At 38.8% G+C, this 22,553-nt stretch overlaps 1 protein-coding gene across 3 annotated transcripts in view; it reads right to left on the minus strand.

Moving 5' to 3' along the window:
* Window positions 1–22,553, minus strand: part of DGKI (diacylglycerol kinase iota) — a gene marked incomplete at its 5' end in the record, with an annotated part of 211,137 nt that overhangs the window by 48,348 nt on the left and 140,236 nt on the right. For all 3 annotated transcript variants that reach the window (XM_082760598.1, XM_082760600.1, XM_082760599.1), the window contains 4 exons: window positions 554–594; window positions 2,102–2,171; window positions 7,524–7,568; window positions 9,401–9,480. In XM_082760598.1, coding sequence (XP_082616724.1) covers window positions 554–594; window positions 2,102–2,171; window positions 7,524–7,568; window positions 9,401–9,480 — 236 coding nt within the window. The remainder of the gene's footprint in view (window positions 1–553; window positions 595–2,101; window positions 2,172–7,523; window positions 7,569–9,400; window positions 9,481–22,553) is intronic.

The following is a 22,553-nucleotide window of genomic DNA, read 5'->3' on the forward strand; positions in this document are numbered from 1 at the left end:
ACACCAAAAGCTCTGTAAAATTTTCAGTGTCTTTCAGAAAATAAATTCAGATTGGCAGATCTACACCACAGGTTTGAATCTAATGAAACTACATGCTGTTTTGGGTTTCCTTGGGAATATTTGATACAGCTCTGCTCATCATTCTCAACTTGTAACATCACATTAATTTCCACAGCTATTTCATGTCACGCAGAGGATCAGGTCTTCTGGTGACCAAAAACATCATTAGTGAAAAGATAAAATCAAATAAGCTAGTGTCACACAGATACCCTTAGAAAGACATGATAAGAATGACAAATATAGAAAATCTCGATTTGTATATCAGGTTGGCAGAAAAGCACACCATCAGCAGATATAAATCTTCAGTGAGCTCAGTGAAATGATGTGAATTATATCAACTAAAAAAAAGGCCCAGAGTTTTTTCTCTGATTTTCACAAGGCATCAGCAACATCCTAGAATACATGAAAGCAATGGCAGATAATTCATTTTAAGCTGCATGTGGCATAGCTTTAGAAAAAGATTTATAGAAACAGTAACCAAATAGAGATTTACCTGAGATCTGTCAATGCGGTAAAAACGATCAGCAGAAGTTGCTGCAAGGAAAACAAACAAGAAAGCAGCAGTGAAGCAAGTGGTCTGAGCAGGACTGCATGAACAAGATGGGCTGAACTGACATCGGCACCATGTAAAGACAATCTCTGTGTCAGTGAAGTGACATGGGTTTCATAAGAATATAATTTGATTCATTCATCATTTCCATATTTCTACCCCATTAAATGATGAATTTAAATGTTGGGCTTAACAAAACAAATATTCACTGAAAGTACTGACTTGAAATAAATAGTTAAAAATGCAAGAAAATTGGGTTTCAGGCATATAAGAAGACTTAATTACATTAAAATGTGTGACAGGAAGAGATGCATTCTTCCAATGACAGTAGAGCAAGCACATCGTAGAATTTATAGGTCTAATAGTATTAATTCAAATTTTGAATCCAAAAAAAATTGTAATGTGCTTGGAATCTCCTTGTAAATTAAATGCTCAAATATTCAGCCTGAATTACCAATACACTCAGGAAAATTTATTCTGCTCATGAACAGCACATGAAAATCACACACAGTGATTAGAGAGAATCACTAAATGAAGTCCTAATATGAATTTTGGCATTGCCAAATAATCTATTTTGATAAAACCAGATGTATTTTATCTCCTACAATTCACTTCATCAGATGCATTTTGTTGTTGTTGTTTCTGCTTTGCATTTAGTTTGGCCAGTGAAATCACAGATTTGTTCATTCTAGGCTTTTGACACAGCAGTGCAGTAATATAGCATTGTAATTTTTGGCATTTCAAGGGAATATCAAATACCTAAAGACAAAAACTGAATGCATCTACCCAACCAGCTTTATCTGAAAACCAAACAGATCCTAAATGCATGTTTTATCAATTTCCCTCATGAGAGACAAGGAAAAGTGATTAGAAACCATCAGGGAGAAACTGGTTTTGTTTTGAACAATAAAAAATCAGTCACCACATGCTGAAGCTTCTGCAAAAGCAGATGCCATCCATTTTGGCTGCTAATTCTAGTGCTCTGGAACCTGATGTAAAGCCCAGTTAAACTGTCTGCTTTGGCAAAGTTTGGGTCAAATACAAGAGTTACATGAAGTGCACTCTTAACAGGGGAGGGCAACACTTTTCCATCACCTAAACGCTGCAGTACTTACACAGAAAAGGGAATGAAGAACATTGTCTTGCTGACAGCAGTGTGCTGCCACAACCACCTGCACTATGAGTCCAGATACTGCCACGTGATAAGGGCTGCATCACAGCATAGACGCTAATAACACAGATCCCAAACCACCCGTGGAAGAACATGACTCCTTGGGGCAACAATGCTACAGAAGACACTTTGATTGCTAAATGAAGGCCCTGTTTCATTTTTCAGAGGAGAAAGGGAGACACACAGCTCTCTTTTCAACTGCTCAGCATAGCAAGAAAGAAAGCTACCCCTTCATGGTGGTACTCTTAGATGCGTTATCCTCCACATCTGCATCAGAAGCAAGCACTATGCTAGGCACAACAGAAGGGAGATGCACTTACCATCTAGGAAGCACCATCTAGGAGAGAGCCTCTGAACAGAAAGGACTCTTGGGAAAGAGCTTTCTTGGTCCTGGATAGGGCAGGGAAATGACATAAAATAAAAAACAAATCTCTTAAAAGAACTATTTCCTAGTATCCACTTTTTTACTTTTCTCTGCTGATATCACACGATTTGCAATACCTGCATAACTCAAATTCCCTGGATATGTTCCACACTGACATCAAGGTTTTAATGTATTATAACAATTGTTATAATTAATGTAGATAATATAACGTATTATAATAATTGTTATAATTGTTAGAATTATATTTAATGTATTATAACCAATTTAATGTATTATAACAAGAGAGCAAACAATTTACTCTTTGTAAGTAAACTTCAACTACATCCTCAGCTATCTTCCCTTCAGCTCAGCAATACCAAAAAGTGTTGCATCAAAACTAGCTTTCTCAGTTGTCTACAGCTCCCTTTATTTGTAGGGACAGGAAAAGAGAGGGAGGTGAAAGAGAAGGTCAAAGATACACATCAGTAACAAACAACAGCTATGAGCTCTAATTACTATGCTTGTTTGATGTGTGCCTGTCATTTTCATTTATCCCAGAGCAGTGTTTTTATGCCCTTTCCCACCTCTGTCAATCTGCCACTCAAAGCAATTGCCCACTTTGCTTGTTCCTAGTATGTCCCAAATGCACATCAGGGTGAAAAAAAAAAAATAATGTTATTCTCTGCATCCAAAATACAGACAGTGTAGGCATGGGGACCACCATCAGCCAAGACAGCAGACATCCTGCATCAATATATTCCCATTCTGGCTAAAAAGACCTGCTCCTTGGGGGCCAAGGAACATTACTTCAAGAACCAAACCAAATGTCTGGGGAGGAACAAAGGACTTCAGACCGCCTGCCCTTTGCTTTCTCAGCTCTCACTGAGCTGGAGACAAAAGGGATCTCAGAATGAAGGTGGCCATGGCTCTGTGCCATGCTGCCAGTGGATGGCCAGCTAACTTCCTAAAGCCACTGAAACACAACATCAAAACACAGATTTGCACAAGACAAATCACAACAGCATGGATTGTGGACACCCACACACAATTTGCATAGAGGGAGATTCTTTCCTTGTTTATATCTTAGGCAATAAAATCAGCGCACCTTCAAATGATGTAAATTCAGGCACATACTGGCTCAAGATTAAAGTTTATTCCTCCTGAAGACAACAGACTATGGGCAGATATACCAGTGTGCAAGGCAAAAAAATGAAAAGTGGAAGCAATGGGGAGGAAAAGTGCCTTTAAGAAAAGTACCTTTAAGAAAAGCACTGTGCTTTGCACAGAAATCACAGGATGCAAATAATCCATGTATATTCATAACATAGAGAGGTGACCACAGACTAGGATACAATCTCACTAGGACTTGCCAGAATATCGTGAACAAGGTCACCACCTTTCCTGACTGCAGGATTCAGGACAAATGACTTCTGTTTTGGAGATTGTACAGCTATATTTAGTGAGTAGTCATTTAAAGGTCTAGCATCAGAAAGCAAAGGCTGGCTGAAGGAGGAAGTTCCAAAAACAGATTTCAAACAATCATGGGTTTTCAGCTAGCCTTCTAACAGGGCTATGAACATTTAACCACTAGCATAACGCAGAAATCCACACTACAGCTCATGCTTCAAAGTTACCACTCCAGTCTGAACTACAGCAGACTTTTAGAAAGGCATCCAGCCTAGGTGATAGACTCCAAGAGACAAAAAAAAAACACCAATCCCTCAGGCAGCTGGCATCATGTCCATGGTTTAAAGGAGGAAAGTGAGACTGCTTTGTATACAAGAGGGAAAGTGCAGAAACACCACAACAGAAATCGAAAGTTTATGCTACATCATGCACATCCAACACACCTGGAACATTCATACAGATTCTCAAAGGTTTGAATTATTTTATATATTTCACTCTGGTTATACTGCCTGCTGTCTATATCATCAAGAAACCCTAGAAGTATTAGCTATTTCTTGTCAATTTATCTTACATTTTGCAAATCTGACATATTCCTAATACATTTCTAATCCAAATTGCCATGCATGAGAAAAAGTTAAGAAAAAAATAAAGAATATGTCCACAGAAAAATGGCTGTTTCACTGGTTCTCTTCCCCAGACTGCCCACTCATGACTCAGTAAGACTGAGAGGAAGAAGCTAATTGCTTTCTTCAACCTGAGGAAAATCTCAGAGAATACTGAAGGAAGTTGTCATTTCCATTTGAGGGGATAAAAAGACTTCCAAACTGATTACAGAACAAATGGTGCCCTCATATGTCAAGAGACAGACCTCACTCTTTGATTTACATAAAGGTATCTGACACATTTTCAGCTGAGAAAAAAAAAAAAAAAAGAGGTTGTGTTGACGTTGTATGGATACAAGCGAGTCTTTGGTATCCCTATATTCCCAGTCAGCAGAGTGTCTGCATGCACTAAGTGTTGTTTTCAGGCAGATGTGATGACAATTAGCACTTTAAATTTTGATAGATACTCATTTCTCAGCCAGGTGAACTGATCTCAGTGCCTGGCATGATGCCACTGCAAAATGTTAACAATTTTATCTGGTATCATTACAGGTTTTGTATGATTCATATTATTAGCTTCTGCCACTGGGATTGACTGAAACTTCCTATTATTGCCTTTCCTTTCTGGTTATCCAGGACAGAAAAGCAAAGACAGCTCCAGACAGCTCATGTGGCTTCTTCTCAGTGCCCTAGACTTTGGAACTTGGCTATTGTCCTGGCAACAGATCTTGTCTGCAATGTTACAGCTTCTTACAGATTTTGCTCAAAACAAACAAACAAACAACAAACAAACAAATAACAACAACAACAACAAAAACAAATCAGAAGAGATTCATGAATCTATATTATGAATCTGCATCTATAGCCACTCTGACAAAAATCAAACCTCAGTTCTATCCCATATTTAGACTCACAGATTCTACTTGATCCCTTAAACATTGCCCTAATGTACTGGTTTTGTCTCCAACTTCTCTGCATTACAGGAGAGATGAAGAGGACAGCATAAAACTCAACAACGTGAACTATTTCTGCAGACATGGACCAAAAAACATATCTCAGTCGTTGAAACGTCAGGTTTAAAATACACTTATTTCTTTCTCTAGTATGGGTTTATTGAGTTGTGGGATTTAGGTCTACTTCTATCACAGCTGAGGTGTATGTTTGAGAATCAAGGGCTTTCTGAAATCCACTACATTTGCTAACTTCAATATATCTAAATGCATAAAGCTGTATGTGTCTTAATATTTACCCCACTATTTGAGTAAAGGTTTGGGCTGAGATACAAAGGAAAGAAGGAAGAAAGCACCCAAAGATAATTATTCATATGAAAATGGTAGATGATATGAACAGGAGACATGAGTAAAAGTTTTTAGAGCTGGTACAATGGGAAAATGAAGATAGTGATAATGCTGGTAAATGTAAATGTAAGTCACAAACTGCATGGGCTCTTTTGAAGAATGTCCTACAGCTCAAAAGAAGAACTAACTTGGGAAGTCTCAGGCCCATGAGAATAATATTTCTTATACATTTAGCTTGTTAGAGAAAGAAAGCAGAATGAAGAACAACTCTAGCATCATTTTTCTCATTTGCACTCAGGCTTGCTGATATTGTTTTTGCTGACTCCACATGTGTTAAGCTGCAGAGGAATCACACAAGAAAACCATGTTTATGAGACCTAAAAGAACCCGTGACACCTTATTAGTGAGATAAGAAGTTTCATCAACTCAAGAACTTTTTCATACCCTTTATCCCGTTTTTCTCCCCTTCTGTAATTTATAGAGAGATGCCAGCAAATGTGGAACAAACTTCAAATTAACCTAGCAAGACAGTTTGTAGAAATGATCTGCTGAGAATAAAACAGTATTTGAAGAATTCAGGATAAACAAGTACCGAAGACAAAACACAGAGGGGGTGCATTCAAAAAGCAGCATCATAAAAAATTGATAGCAAGTTAGGGATCTCACACTGATGAGCACCAGAGGAAATGGCTGGGCAGTTAATTTATATACTGCTGTAACTGCAGAGGTTAGAGCCGACTATGGGGCTGATTTCTGACATTTCATTCTCTGTTTTGGCCCTCACCATATGCACAGATTTAGTTCTTCATTTTACCTCAGGCAGTTTCCTACACATGGAACAGTCAGCAGCCACTCAGGTTAATTTATAGGGAGTGGAACAGAATAATACATGCTGGTTTATTAGGCAATTCACTAGACACTAATGTTGTGCTAAAACTCAGTTCCAGGGCAATGATTGACACAAATGTCAAAAATATGAGGTTAAATTTGGATGCTGAAATGCAGAAACAAACCATGAACTGGTATGAAAAAGACAACTTTAGAAAACCATGCCAAATCTGCATTTTCTCATAGTGTCTTCCTAGGTTCAGCAAATTTACTGGCAGTCCTGCCAAACTGGAATTCTGTATCACCCAGGTAATCATTAAGCCCTGAGAAATCATCTACAGTTTCACCACTATGCATTCTTATCCACTGGATCTCTGCATGTTTTCTCAGTGAACACATTCCTGCTGATCCCAACAAGACTTTCATTGTTAAACCTAGGAAAAGGCTATCAACACCATGCAAGCTTCAGTCTTGTGGTCCCAGGCACCGTGTCAACTGACCATTGTTTGTGTCAAGTCTCTGCACTAATGTCAAGTTAGCTGAGGAGTCAGTAGAGTTAGTCTAAATTAGTTTACTCCCAAATAAAGCACTGTGCAGTGCAATATTTTACTGAGAGTAATATGTGCTCTTGAACAATGCTTCCAACTATAAAGCCAAGTTCTGTATTTTATAAACTGTAGAATATAGCTCTAAAGCACACAAAGAACACAATTTTGAAAACTAGCCACCTAGAAATAGAATGTCATCACATACAAAAGACAGATTCATGTTCAGAATGGATCCAAAAATTACTCTGCAGATTATGTTAAATGAGAGGTAGATGACTGTGGTGCACAGAATTATTAGAGGTTAGGCCTTCTAGTACACCTCTTTTCTCAGTGGTAGACATTATTACTACATCTATGCAATATACCATGTTGTTCCATTTCTCAGAGAAACAATTTTACTTCTGTCATTTGTCCTAAAGCAAACATTTTCCCAATCACTTCAAGAGGCAAGGCACATCATGTTGTGTTAATTTTAAAGATTCCATAAGGTTGCAAGGAAAAGGATTGTCCTAGGGAAACCAGAATGAACTTCCATCATTTGGGGGCAAGTGATAATCAAAAATTCCTCTAACATGTTTTCTCATAAAAAGAAAATCTGGGTTCAAATGCAGAGTGCAGTTTACATTGTTTAGTGTCTTTTTTCTTTTTCCTTTTTTTTTTTTTTTCTCATTTAATAAAAAGAAAGTTCATCTTACCTGGTAGTGAACTCTCTGTGTAGTAGAAGATACCGACTGTAGGTCCTAGTAGGAGGATGAAAGACATGCCAATGATGAAAAAAATAAATTATCAGAAGTTATTTACAGTTCTGCTATATGAAGTGGTTGGGCAAACACCATAAAATAATTTTACAAGTATTTCTCATTGTTTTTAAGGGCATTAAACAACTACCAAAGAATAGCTATGGAAAGCTCACTTAAAGCTTAGATTTGCATGCATTTGGTCAAAAAAGAAAAAAAGAAAAAAAGAAAAAAAAAAAGACGTCTACAAAAACTTTTACAAAGGTTATGTTAATGGATCTTTACCATATCGTAGACGTATTTGTTCTATAAAACCTAAATTTAGAAATATCAGCAGCAAAATGAAATAAAAATGCTATAAGCCCTAAATCATTTTTGGAAATATTTCTGAGCAATTAATATACTAAAGAAAACCACTGGAAATTCTCCCTGTTTTAAGACAACCTCATGCCAGAGAGGTCATATCAGAATGACTGTGCTGCTTAGCAGGCTTCAGGAATCTAATTTATTTTGACAGATATTTTGTCATACAATTTTAGCTTATGATGTAGCCTACCAAAAATCCTGACCTACAGGCTATAGCTCCCCATTTAGCATGCAAGTTGGCAGAGTGCAGAAGGCCTTGGCACCTCCATTCCCAGCATATGGGACTGAGCCAAATCAAGCCAAATAAATAAATAAATAAATTAGACCCTTGCAAAAGGCTGGAAAAACACAATTCATCCACAACCACTGTGGGTAATTCATTTTCTAGCTATGCTTCCTCCATCGCTGCAGAACCACTCTCCATCAAATACTGTCCATATTAGGCAGTTTTGAACTCAGTCTGAGATCACATGTGATTTGTAAACTGCTGTGAACATCATCCCAATTATTTTATTGTATTTTTCCATCATCAGATATCTTAAGTATTTAACATTGCTTTACAGTAAGCTTTTATGCCCAATAATAGTCATAAATCTGGTCTGAAATGCAAAAAGGTGAAAGCCTGTAGTCTATACAAAGGTCCATATTCTGGATGCAGGTGGCAGAGTTTCATAATCACAGCAATTCAGTGCCTCTCAAATAGTTTAATGGGAAGAATGAGATCCATAGCTCCCATGTCAATTGGGACAGATATTTAGAAACCCGTGTAAAGTCCTCACACTTTAAAATGGTTTTGAAAGATATCAGTAAATGATTAAGAAGCAGTGAGAGGTACTATGTTTATGAAAATACATCAGCTTTATCACTAATGCATACACATTTAAAATTATTCAGGTAATGGGGTATTTGGATTCTCCATTTTCCATACTGTACTGTAGAATGAACTCTCTTATGGCACAACATTCAAGATGATAAAAGCAACATTATTTTTAGTTTATCAGCATACATTTCTGTATATTTGGAAATTTCAAATTGATATCCACTGTTGGTGTCTCTGTTTACTCCATAGCAGTGTTAGAGAATGATATTTGCATAATTAGATCCATTCAAATACTATATTTATCCTTATATAACACACTTTCTAATATCTATTTTGCTTAGAGATTTGTATAATTTCAGCAATGTACATGAAGAATCCTAGTATTTTGTTCATGTTCAAGCAGAAGCAGACACAATCATCCATGTCAATTCTTTTATCATTTAAATGGTTTCAGTGTGATCTATTATTTGCTGTTTAAGAAATGTTCTTCTTTTGTTAGCATATCAAAACTCTAAGTTTTGTTTTCAGCAGTAGGCAAACTGCAGTACTCTCAATACAAGGTTGTTTCAACTATTAGACCTCTGCACTCGGGACTAGAAGAAGCAGAGCACAGATTAATAAATGACACTTAAATTCACAAACAACTCACCTCCTGAAGACGGTCAATGTACATCCGACAGGTCTCCAAGTCACAATCTCCTCGTACAACTATAATTCCTAAGGGGATGGCTGGGAAAGCAAAAACAAAGAAAAAAATGTCCTTAAATGAGGCCTGTTGCACTTTAAAAGAAGATTTGCAATATTTCGTTGTTGTTGTGGCTTTTTAGTATCCTTACTAAAGCTCTCTGTTATCTATATCTTAACAGTCACTTAAAAACAGGAATAAAATATTCATTATTATGATGAAAAATATCATTAGTCTTACCCATTTGTAATTATTAAAGATTCTGGCTTTCAACTGCCTTTCATACTGAAGAAGCTAAAGCAGATTCAGTTAAATCCTGTACTTCATTGTCTAATGTGGACATCAATTAATTAATGCAATGAAAAGAACACCCTGCAGAACAACAGTTCAGGGAGGAGTTCTTGTGCATTCAAATATGAGTGAAATTTCATTTTCAAAACTCTTAAAATTCTACAGAAATGATTCAAAGTATAGAAAAATAAGAAAAAAATACTCAGATGGTTAAAAAATAAATATATTTTCTAATTTATTTTTAAATTCTACTAGGATTTTGTTGTAAACAGTATTTTTGGGTTTTCCTCTTTATTCTCCAGCAGATCTATCGTGGAACTACATCAACTAATATGAAAGAATAGGGCTGCTTCAGTTTTCCAGCCTGAGCTTGTTTGTTTGTTGATATATATATATATATGTCAACAAACAAACAATATATATATATATATTATATATATATATTCTATGATTCTATGATAAGTAAGGATAGAGATTTATTTTATAATTATACAAAAAAAAAAACACACTGCAGCATGGGTATTACTTCACTTCATTTCATACTAGTATTTAAGGGAAAAGAAAAAATACTCAGATGTTATCAGCTTCAGCTTTGTATCTCCAAAGCAATGTGGCAACCATAGAAAGCATCCATAGTAAAAGTAAACCAAAGTTAAAGGGTATCCCTGAAGTCACAGCCTCACTTAAAACAAAACTGTCCAGCATTGTACTATTTTGATGTAAGGGTGCTTTTAAATCAAAACAGGTATTATTCCATCTACAAACAACACTGACGTATGTCCATATTTTCTCAGGAAAAAAAAAAAAAAAAAGTAAAAATACAACAAATAATTTCCCTCAGATGAAAGCAGCATTTTTAATAACATGGGTTTTAGCTTTTCACAACCATTCAATTCGTGCAGCCACTAGGAGGAAAAAAAAAAAAAAAAAAAAAAAAACAACAAAGAGAGAGGGACTGAAAACGTGAAAACGTGTGAGTCTACCAGGAAGGTATCAGGAGAGCTGCCTACTAAATCTCATTAAATAAAAGGAAACAAATAAGAAAATCCTCAAGCACCTGAACGCCTGAAACTGAATCTCTAAATTACATTATTTTTCCTCCCTGGAGAGTCTTTAATCAAACAATGCCCCCAAACATAGGGAAGCAGCAGGAGAGAGATTTAAATCATCATATGAAATATTCCAGAAGGAGAGAAGAATATCATCTCATAAACAATTTTGGTAACTGAAAAACAAGAAGCAACTTCAGGTCACTGAAGGTACTGAAGTAACTAGAAAAAATAACTGTGCTGCAGCTCCTCCTGTCATTCAAAAAAAGTTGATTAAGAGGGAGCCTAAGATACTTATCTACTGAGAAGCTCTCCATTCTGATAACGGAACAAGACAGTGATAACAGGTAATGGGGAAGGTCTCTGTGGCCCACTGAGGCTGGAAGCGCACAGAGAAATTTAGTGGTCTCAGGGAGGAGAGTCAGGCAGCACCTACAGCTGCCAAGGTCATTATGGGCCTCAGAGGCCAGTGCAGGACTCCAGAGATACATCACCAGTGCTGGCAGCATCATATTCGGAAGGCAATTTAAACAGCAGAGCAGCTATGAGTCTGGGAAAAACAGAAACAGGAAACAAACAAACAAAACACCACCAAAACAACAACAAATGGCAGGGAGGGAGAAACAAGGAAAGTGCTAAGTAGAAAAACTCGGAAAGAAAGGAGCTGCCTGCACATCTCCTGAAGTAACACTGACATCTAACAGTGATCCCAATCCACCTGCTCTTTTTCAGAAAGGCCAGCAGGCAACAATGCTTATTTCAATCTCTAGGGTTTTTTCATTACCCAACAGAGCTTGTGAGACAAGTGCAACAAGGGTCAATCGCCGGCTGGGTTTGTTTTACGTCTGCTGACACTCTGGGTTACAGACTGATTCTCTTTGCTTAGTGTTTGCTATTGCTTAACCTGCTCTGACAGCAGACCCTTAAGCTCTTTGCAAAGAGTACTTAATGACTATCTAGTTTCAATTCAGGAGATCCCTCTGCAGCCCTTACTGAAGGAATGTTTGTTAAGATCTTTTATAGCTCTAAAAAGTGAATTGCAGCAGACATAGTCCTCCAACAGTTACAAAGGCACTAGGGAGCTACACCACTGACTCATAAATTGTCACCACACATTTTGTCTTGTCTATCCAGTTCCTTCCTCCATGAAGGTGTATATGCACTTAATGGGGACCAGAGCTTTGACCCACTGAAACAATGCAGCTAACACAGAACGGCAATCCTTAACCATTACCATTCCTGACAGCCCAAAGCAGAAGGACCTTAAAAACATTTGGAATTCTAAAGAAATCCACAAAAAGAAATAACAAAAAAAAATAAATCTGAAAATAAAACATTAGTATGCAATAGATAGTTTAGTTGTGGCACTTCTGAGCCTTATCTGCATGACTGAAAAAGCAAGTGATAATTCACAGGTGCAATTAAATTATATCACATCTGTTCTCGGTGGCTATAGAAGAATTTTTGGTCATGTGACCTTGCTCTTAAAAAGAGCTGTGTGACTTCTGCTACCTGGAAATCTGGAACAAGCACAGCCTCTGGTTTTATGGGTCAATGGCTAGCCAAGAGATAAAGTGTGTGAGGTGGGTCTCAGATGGTTCCCTCCCATGTAGTTCATGCTTTAAAACCTTTTTAAATGGATAACAGAATCACAGAATCATCTAGGTTGGAAGAAACCTCCAAGATCACCTAGTTCAACCTCTGACCTAACACTAACAAGTCCTTCACTAAACCATATCACTAAGCTCAACATATAAATGTCTTTTAAAGACCTCGAGGGATCGTGACTCAACCACTTCCCTGGGCAGCCCATTCCAATGCCTAACAACCCTTTCGGTAAAGAAGTAACGCTACAACACAAGCTAAAATTTTGCTTGCCAAAAGTTGCTTTTGGGGAGGGTGGGATGTGGGTTGGGGATTGTGAGGCCCATTTGCCTTCCAGCAAGTAAAATGTTTCCAGCCCTCATTTATATCATAAACCATGGTAAGCATGCACAATACATCGTGCAGCCAAGATTTTCAAAACACTTCACAAGAGCTGCTGTTTGGAAACAAAAGCAAGCCCTTGCTGGTTGACAATAGGATTGAAACTGCAGGATTGTTGCTCCTTCTAAATATAGGGCAACACTGTGTAACAAAGCCAAAATGGGGTAAGTTATGATGAATCAGTTAAAGGCATAAAGTTAACCTGCATACAATGCCTGGCATTCAATGTCATTGTGGACGCTTTCACTGGGGAATAAAGGGACTTCTACCTTTCCTGAATATCTCAGTGTGGATGAGGATGTGAACAATACAAAACAGTGCCATGGGACACGGTCATTACTACACGTGTCAGGTCAGAGGTGGGAGGGGAAGACAAAGCCTTGCACGTGTTAAGATCACAAGCACCGCAGATCAACTTTCCCATACACCCACACACTGTCCGCTCCTATGACTACATGGATATATCCATGCGCGGGAATATGCCAAATATCAGATAGTCTCAGATCACGGGCCAAGCCACAGCATTCGAGTGCCAGAAATTTTTCTCCTGAGGCGCCTGCTCTTCTGGCTGCTTGCATCCAGCTCCCAGCTTCTTTGTGCTCCCTGAATGGTGAAAAGAACTCTGTCCAAGGAGCTGTGGATACAGACTAATATTGCAGTGATGAGCAGCAGTGCAAGAACCCTAGGAGATGAGACAGGCATGCAGTTGATTCATATTCTGAACCAGCACTGCGGAAAGCTTTTTTGTTCCTAGCAGTGCTAAGCACAATCAAGTATCAGCAGGAGGAGGGTGAGGTAGGTGCAGCAGTATGGCTAATGTGATGCTCTAATGACTGCAAGATTAGTAGTGATTTCCTAAGTCTTCATGAAATTAGATATGGAATTTATAAACAAAGAAGAAATATTCCTATTAACTGTCCATTAGGTTGAATACCTAAAGCTATCAACCTCTTTAATAGTACCGAGAACATAAATGGAAGAAGCCTGAAAATATTGCATACTACACCATCAAGAAAAAGTAAAATTCAATTAACTTCCCCATTTATTGTTATGAAAGGATTCAATTTGTGATCTTAACACCATGATTAACCCACACAAATCCCAAACAAAACAGCCCCAAGACAGATCATTAAGGTAGATGTGAGTGCCAGGAAAACTCATTCCTATTCTGACATACCTCAAGGGGGAAAGGGAAGATTAGACATTAGACTGTAAATGTTTAATGTAGCAAATAAAGGATCCTCACTACTGAAGATGTTATAAGAATGTCATTTTCCTGAGGGGTTTCCACTGATATTAGAAGTGTGTAGAACCAAGTTCTTGTGAGAGAAATCTAAAATATTCAGACACTTAAATTAAGAGGTTTGACTTTTCCAGCATGGTTTTAATACAACTAAGTTTATATGAAAAGATTTTCTTCCCAAACAAATCTAAGCCATGTGTCTCTTCACATCTTTTTTGTTTATTCTACTGACAGAAATTAAGCCTCATTCAGTTGGCTTGGCTGTTTGCTATTTTTTTTCAGCACTAGTGATTCAATTTTAAAATCCTCATATGTCAGGAAGTAAAACACAATGGAGGTAGTTACCAGACCTGTTTTAGAACATTTGAGAGGGTGGTCATCCCCTCCAGGCTGTCAGTGACTTCTCCAAAACCTTGCCACACCAAGGACGAAGACCATGAAGAGCTTGGAATTGAAACTGGTAAGGAAGAGGTATTAGGGCTAAGAGCTGAAAGAGGCCTGACTAAGCAATGCATACATGTACGTGTTTAGCATTAAGAACAGGAACATGAGCTGTGAGATCTGGAGAAATATACAAAGATGGGCAGGAAGGATATGAGCGGGACAGGACACCAAAGGGGAAGACCAGGAATACGGTAAGAGGAAATCACACAAGGAAAGTGTTAGGAGACAAAACAGCAGAAGTGGAATATGCACAGAAAAATCTCTCAGAAAAGTCTATGCCATAAAGTCAAACTACAGCATGATTTCCTGTAAAGTCTGCAATGGAACTCAGTATTTTCTTTCTCCTACTCCTGTGGGGTCAATATATATTTATGAAATGTATTGGAATACTGCCCATCTCTTCTAGGTCAAAGAGGAGGACAACCTACATGTGACAGTTCCCCCACTAGCTCAGAAGGCAAGAGACTGTGTTAGTTGTGGATATTGCTGCTCTATGTGGAATCAATGCCACGATGTGAGATGGAAGTTCAGTGGTTTGGGTTTATTCTTATGTTGTTGTTGTTTTTTTAATCCAGGCAATGAGATATTCTGTTAAACAAATGTTGTTATGACTACAAAATCAATAGCTCAAATTAGAAAAAGCCAAGATTAAAGTTGCCTATTTCAAAATGTGTGTGTATACTTATATACTGCCTTTAATTATCTGATCACATCATATTTTTTCTTCTGTTGGACTCCTGTGTCTTTCTAATCTTTGAATACATGTGTGTATGCACACATGCATGCGTGTGTGCATGTGTCAAAAAGAGAAATGTAATTTATTGTGCTGTCTGGACAAAGCCCACAAGGTCTCATCCAACAAAAGATGGAAAAAAAGATTTTCTTTGACACAAACAATGCCTTTGGTAACTTCATCTTTGTTTTTGTCATTTCTGTTTCATTTACAAACATTCATCACTGGTTTACATCTGTAAACACCAGCATGAGAATCTAGGAGTACAGAAACAGCAGAGTTTCCAATATTTAACTCACAGCTGACTTCTAATCCTCTTGGTTTATCATCTTGCTAAGGCAACCCATTCAACCCTCTCAGTTTCAGATCTTATTACACCACTGTGAGAGAAAAATACATGAATTAGCTAATATCTGAACAACAAATGTTGAGAAAGCAAAGCTGTTAGAGCAATATGGTGACTTTTAAGCAGAGTGAAATCTAGTAGACTTTGGGCAATGTTGCCTTTTACAGAACCTCTACAAATAAGCCACCATGTACTCTAAGACACCTCCTGACAAATAAGTGACCGTTGGTACTTATGTTATAGGGCAAAGGAGGGGGGTTGTGCAATGCATTCCACCTACACCCATCCAGATCAAAGTAGCCTCCCAATCTGAGCACATTTCCTTAGGTGGCTAATCAGCCTTGCCCTGACTTCATCTGCTAGATCAGATTTCCCTCTTTAAAATTGATGCCTAGTAGAAGATCCTATGTCCTTTACATTATGAGGATTCAAGATGTAAACACCAAATCCTCAGCACTGACCTCTTCTTATTTAGCTAGTTGCTCAAAATCATATGAAATACTCTCCAAACTGTCTTCACCCACTATATCCCTGAGCTTTAAAGAATCATAATACATTTCATAGATCTGGGATTCTCAAACTGTGCTAAGTACACCGCTGTGCTTAGGGAAACCACGTTACCTCTGTACATGTACACAACTCAAATTACCCACAACCTTGTTAGCCCATGTACTCAATAAGAACTCATCAGATGACCCCAAAACCCTCAGATAACCTACAGAAATTGAAGGCAGTGACATATGCAACATAGCTATTTGGCTAGATATAATCAGTAAGGGAAAGGTTACTGGAGGAGAAATAAGAATCTGAGGTTGATGTCACATCATGTTACCCTCCATCCCTACACACACACAAACAAAAAAAGCAAGGAGGTAAAAGAGAAAGCTATTTAATTTACTGTGCCATCTTAATCCAGAGGAGATGAGGAATGGCTGGTTCTGTGTTAAAGATGGTGGTGTGAGAGACTGAGAGCTGTCACAGAGCTGAGACTTATTTCTGATACTGCTGCCACTGTGATTGAGTGTGATTCCCTCTTAATTTTAGTGGTGTTGAGCTACTAAGATGGGATCTGCAGGACTACGGTATGCAAAACATGTAAAAGGCACTAAGAGCTGACAGGTTCTATTAAAAAAATAATAAAAATTATAAAAAATAAATTTAAAATATCCTGTGCATTTACTGCTGCTGGTGAGCTAATTCACCCCTCCATCTTCACAGTGCAAATCTACAACAATGTTGCTAGGAAGGACGAAGAAGGTGTGAGGACCTCTTGGTCACTAATTAACTTATGGATGTGTTTGGTTTTAATAATTATTTCTGCATATACCTCCATTGTCAAGAATTCCTTAGTGGCAATGGAATGGGGAAAATTGGGTATCATAAACAGAAAGATTTTGCCTTTTTTAAGAATAATCCTATTGTTCCCCCATGTTCAGAGGGTTGTGCTTCGCAGTGCAGTCTGGCTGGAGGCCTGTAGCTAGTAGTACCCCCCAGGGGTCAGTCCTGGGTCCAGTGTTCTTCAACTTAATCATCAAGGACCTAGATGATGGAATGGAGTGCACCCTCAGCATATTTGCTGATGACACAAAGCTTGGAGTTGCTGACACCCCACAGGGCTGTGCTACCATTCAGAGGGCCTCAACAGGCAGGAGGGTAAGGCCAAGAGGAACCTCATGAAGCTCAACAAGGGCAAGTGCAGTGTCCTAATGTTCTAATGGTAGGAATAATGCCAAGCACCAGTACAGGCTGGGGGGGGGTGCCCTGCTGGAGTGCAGCTCTGCAGAGAGGGGCCTGGGAGTCCTGGTGGACAGCAGACTGACCGTGAGTCAGCAATTGGCCCTTGTGGCCAAGAAGGCCAATGGTATCCTGGGGTGCATTCGGAAGAGTGTTGCCAGCAGGTCAAGGGAGGTGATCCTCCCCCTCTACTCGGCCCTGGTGAGGCCACACCTGGAGCATTGTGTCCAGTTTTGGGCTCCCCAGTACAAGAGGGACATGGAGCTACCGGTTCGAGTCCAGAGGAGGGCTACAAAGATGATCATACAAGGACAGGCTGAGAGAGCTGGGCCTGTTTAGCCTAGAAAAGAGAGGACTGAGGGGAGACCTCATCAGTGTATATAAATATCTGAGGAAAGGGTGTCAAGAGGATGGAGCTAGTCTCTTTCCAATTGTGCCCAGCGACAGGATAAGAGGCAACAGACACAAAGTTAAGCACAGGAAATATTCAGCACAGCTGAATATGAGAGGGCACTTCTTTACTGTGAGAGTGAAAGCACTGGAACAGGTTGCCCAGAGAGGTTGTGGAGTCTCCTTCTCTGGAAATATTGAAAACCTGTCTGGATGCCATCCTGCGCAATGTGCTCTAGGTGTTCCTGCTCAGCAGGGCCGTTGGACTTCAGAGATCCCTTCCACCTCCGGTCATTTTGTGATTCTGTGATTTATAATGCTGCTTTGGATCAACTATCATATTGGGCAAGAGGAAGTGAAACTGGTGATTAGGGTGACAAGTGCTTGGGATATATAAGGAAGGCATTAGAGTTGACAATTACATTTGCAGCAACAAAGAACATTACAACATAAAATGGAGAGGATATATCCCTTTCCTAAGAGAGTGCATGGAAGCATTCACCCCCTCACAGAAGGATCAATAAGCATCCCTTGTACCAGCATCAATCATCGCACAGACAATACTGAGATGCTGACAGAAGAAAGAATGAAGGAGAAGAATAACATAGGAGAGAGAAGGAAGGGGAAATTCAGAAACAGTGTCTTGGTTAAATGGCAGCTGCAGTGCTTTAAAAAATAATTAAATAAATAAATAGAGAGCAACAGAAGAGACCAGGCTAAGAGGAGTTTTGACCTTCAGAGGACAAAATGACATTCTTTAATTGCTCAAGTTTTCAGAATGAGGTGTCTGCCTCCAGTACAATGAAGATTAATCTTCATGGAACAGTTTGTATGATGAGTTGTTAGATGTCAGGAAGTACAATTTCAGATGAAGCAGCTGATAGAATCAAATCAGTATTTCAAGCAAACAAGGGGAGTGAAATGTATTTACTGTGAGTTAAAGTGATCCAGATTATTACACTGATGTCAGAGCTTTCAAAACTCTATTATGGAGACATGTGACAGGCAAAAACCATAATAGCTTCTTTGCTATTGTTCCTTTAGGGATAACAGCATGATTTGTTATTAACTGGCTTCCCTTTCCTTTTCAGATTGCTGTGGGATTCTGGTTTAGTTTTCAAAAGATCTGGGGAGGTAAAAGTGCTTTTAATTGGTGTGGGCAGGGAATGAATGGTAAGGCACAGTATTCTGGAATTAAGTTGCAGGTGTTCTGCCAAAGCCTTGACAGATATGCAAAGTGAGTCTCTTGTGAGTATCAAGAAAGACACACATGCACCTGAGAGCTGTATTTGTGCTGTAGGAAGCTACCCCTCTTAAAATAGGCGCTGAAGAAATACTACTGTAACAAGACCCAATGTGAGTGCTTTTAGAATCACAGAATATCCTGAGTCAGAAGGGACCCACAAAGATCATTGAGTCCAACTCCTAGCTCAACACAAGAATACATAAAAAATAGAACATATGTTTGGCAACATATTGCCCAAATGAACACTGGCAGAGGCTCCCTGGGGAGCCTGCTGCAGTGCCTGACCAACCTCTCAGTGCAGAACCTTTTCCTAACACCCAGCCTGACCCTCCCCTCCATGCCGTTCCCTCTGGTCATGTCACTGTCCCCAGAGAGCAGAGCTCAGTGCCTGCCCCTCCACTCCCCTTGTGAGGAAGCTGCAGGCCGCCATGAGGCCTCCCCTCAGCCTGCTCTGCTCTGGGCTGAACAATCCAAGTGGACCCAATGAGGACCTCAGCTGCTCCTCATATGTCTTGCTCTCTAGATGCTTCAGCATGTCCATAGTCCTCCTTTGGATGCTAATAGTTTTATGTCCTTCTTACATTGGAGCACCCATAACTGCACACAGTAGCGAAGGTGAGGATGCACCAGTGCAGAGCAGAGCAGGACAATCCCTTCCTTCAGCCAGCTAGCAGTGCTGTGCCTGATGCACCCCAGAATGTGCTTGGCCCTTTTTTCTTCTAGGGCACACTGCTGACTCCTATTCAACTTGACATCAAATACAGCCCTCAGATCCCTTTCCATGAGGCTGCTCTCCGGTCTCTCATGCCCCAGTCTGTACATATACCCACAGTTGCCCCATCCCAGGTACAGAATCTGGCAGTTACTCTTGTAAAACTTCTTACTGTTGGTGATTGTCAAGCCCTCTAATTTGTTGAGTGCTCTCTGCAAGGTCTCTCTACTTTCAAGGAAGTCAACAACTCCTCCTAAATTAGTATCAAACTCATTGTATTTTGCTAGTGCACAAATATTATCTGTGTTTTAATTTTAGATTCAGACTGGCAAAATTTCAATCATTAACTTGTCATGGTGATTTATTTTGGACAGCAAAACTCTTTCTCCTCAACCCACCCTGCCCATTATAGACTCCTAGGTAAAGAATAGGAGTTACTTCTTATGCCTCATCACTCCCCTCTTCCTCCTCTAACCAAATAAATTCTAGTGGCAATGCTCTATGAAAAAGGTTTGCTAGTGAGGACTGAGGTGGCATGCTTATTCCACAGATGTGTTTAGTAAATGATAGGGACAGGCAGGCAGTGATCTATAGAATTCCCATCAGAAAACCATTTAATATGTATCCAATTATCTATGTCAGAAATACAATTAAAATGGCTATCTGCTCTTCTTAAAAGGAACATTTATGTGATTTTCCAACTTCCTTCCTCAAAAACTGAAGTTGTACAGTCCCCTAGTATAATGATTCAGCTTGATGTCTGACTACATCTCAGTTCCCAGAGGAGATACAAGCATCTTGCCGTAAGTCACAGGGAAGCTGGGATCTTAGTTCCATGCTCAGTGAACCACAGGGATTTTCCATTTTTCTGCTTCATGGAATTCAAGGAGCTCATATTTTAAACAGTTTGATTTCTGACTGTTTAGAGAGTGCTTCTCTGCCCACACAGGATTTTCTTCAGTCATAGTTAGCATTAGCTAGGAGTCTTCAAATCAAGATCAGCCTCCTGTAAACTTGTTAGTCCAACCCTTAGGTTAGACAATTCTGATAGGACACATTAAGATTTATGTCCAGAAAAACAGGCTGATGACTATCATTGTATGCTGTGAGTTGTGTGCCTTACACAGGGCTTTCCTAATACCTGCAGAGGGTAATGTGAGATATCTTTTCTGATTTTCTTCTTGTAGGCTGATGGGATATTATTTGCTTTCTGATATTTTAATGTGAAAACAGTAATACACAATAATCATTGAGACAGGTAAAGGAGGGCAGACAGGAAAAACAACCTCATGAACACAGTCAGGGAAGAATACTCTAGCCAAGCTATGTTATATTGTCAAGCTGACTATACACAAATTTGAAAATGATACAAAAGGATCCCCCTGAAGATAGTCTGCCAATGTCTGAAAAGAACCATTTTAACTTTTGGTGTGCAAACATCTACTTTTTGAATGAAAACCTCTTAAACACATGATCAGCAAGTGATCAAATGCATGTGTAGTCTAATACCAAGTTTCAAAGCAGCAAGATCATTATCTGGACATTTTCTTTTTAAAATGTTACCATAATGGTTTTGAAGGTGACAAATAAATACTTATTTGCAGTTGCAGTGACAACAGTGTAAAAGGTTGTACATCTCTTGTCAGACCACATAAATAACTCATAAGGACTATTTAATGAATACTAAATAAACAAAATTTACGTCTGTAGTAAGGTTGGATGAGAATAGTCATCCTCAGCTAGAAAGGCATAGGAAGAACCACCAAAGGAACCAGATCATTTCCAACAGGGTTGGAAACATCTATCCAACATGGCCCTAAGGATACTCAAGGTCAAACTCTCAACTTAAACATTAAAGAAATCCTTCTCCAGTGAGCCATAATGCTCTTCTTGTTATTATTCCTCTCAGTCCAGAGATGAAGGCTTAGATTGCTTTAATTATGGCTCAAATGTACTAACAAACTTCAGAAAAAGACTATCAGGACCTACATTAAAATTCAAGCCATTTCAGTTCTTTTGTTGGAAAGAGAGCAGATGAACTGAGAGAAGAATAAGGAGGGGTGGAACTGGAGGGGTGAAAGTGAAACAGTTTAACTATCTTCCAACAGTAAGATAAGCAAACCAATTAAAAGGAGTGTCATCCTGTAATTACCAGAGCACTCTATATTACAGAGGGAACTGAAGCTTTGTTACACAACAAACAGTCATGCTTATAATTTAATATGAATAATGAGCCAGATGCATGAACAAGACTCTATTAAATTGTTATCACAAGCAGACGTGTCCCTCATTGATTAATGACTGTGTGTCACCAAGGAAAGGAACTCCATTTCTAAGCATGGATCATCATCATCAGTGTTGCCAACGCAACCGTCTGTCTGCTTTTGACTTACCCCTGAATGTGGCAATTAAACCATTACATGAGGAAACAAAACAGTGATTATTTTCTTATGTGCAAAACTGAAGGCTCTTAAAGAGTAAGGGAAACCAGATTTGCTTCTCAAGATAAATGCACCTGCACTAAAACCATGTTCAAGATCAGATTGCCCTTGCAATATGAAATTAATCGTGGTCGCTCATTCAGTTTCAAATTTGGTGCTAATCATAAAACCTTAATAAGTTTCATATGCTAGGAGAAACCCAGTAGAATCAACAGAGACACACAAATAAAATAAAAGAGGTATGAAAAACACTTATTTTACAGCAAATAAAATCAACTTGCAGAAGGCATAATTAAGTAAGAAAACACCTGAATTCTCTGCGTATGCCCTTTATACAGGCAGTATTTATATAGACAGAATGTATATATGCATATGCACAGATCTATAGATGAACGTATAGTCCATATATGGCTCATTCAAAATGTGTACTTGACCCTGGTTTGTTTTTGTTTTGTTGTTAATGCTAATATAAGATCTATATGGAATGTTCTACCAAAAGCAG

Source organism: Aythya marila, assembly GCF_965140915.1.
Source record: "Aythya marila genome assembly, chromosome: 1".
In the NCBI taxonomy this organism is placed as follows: Eukaryota; Metazoa; Chordata; class Aves; order Anseriformes; family Anatidae; genus Aythya; species Aythya marila.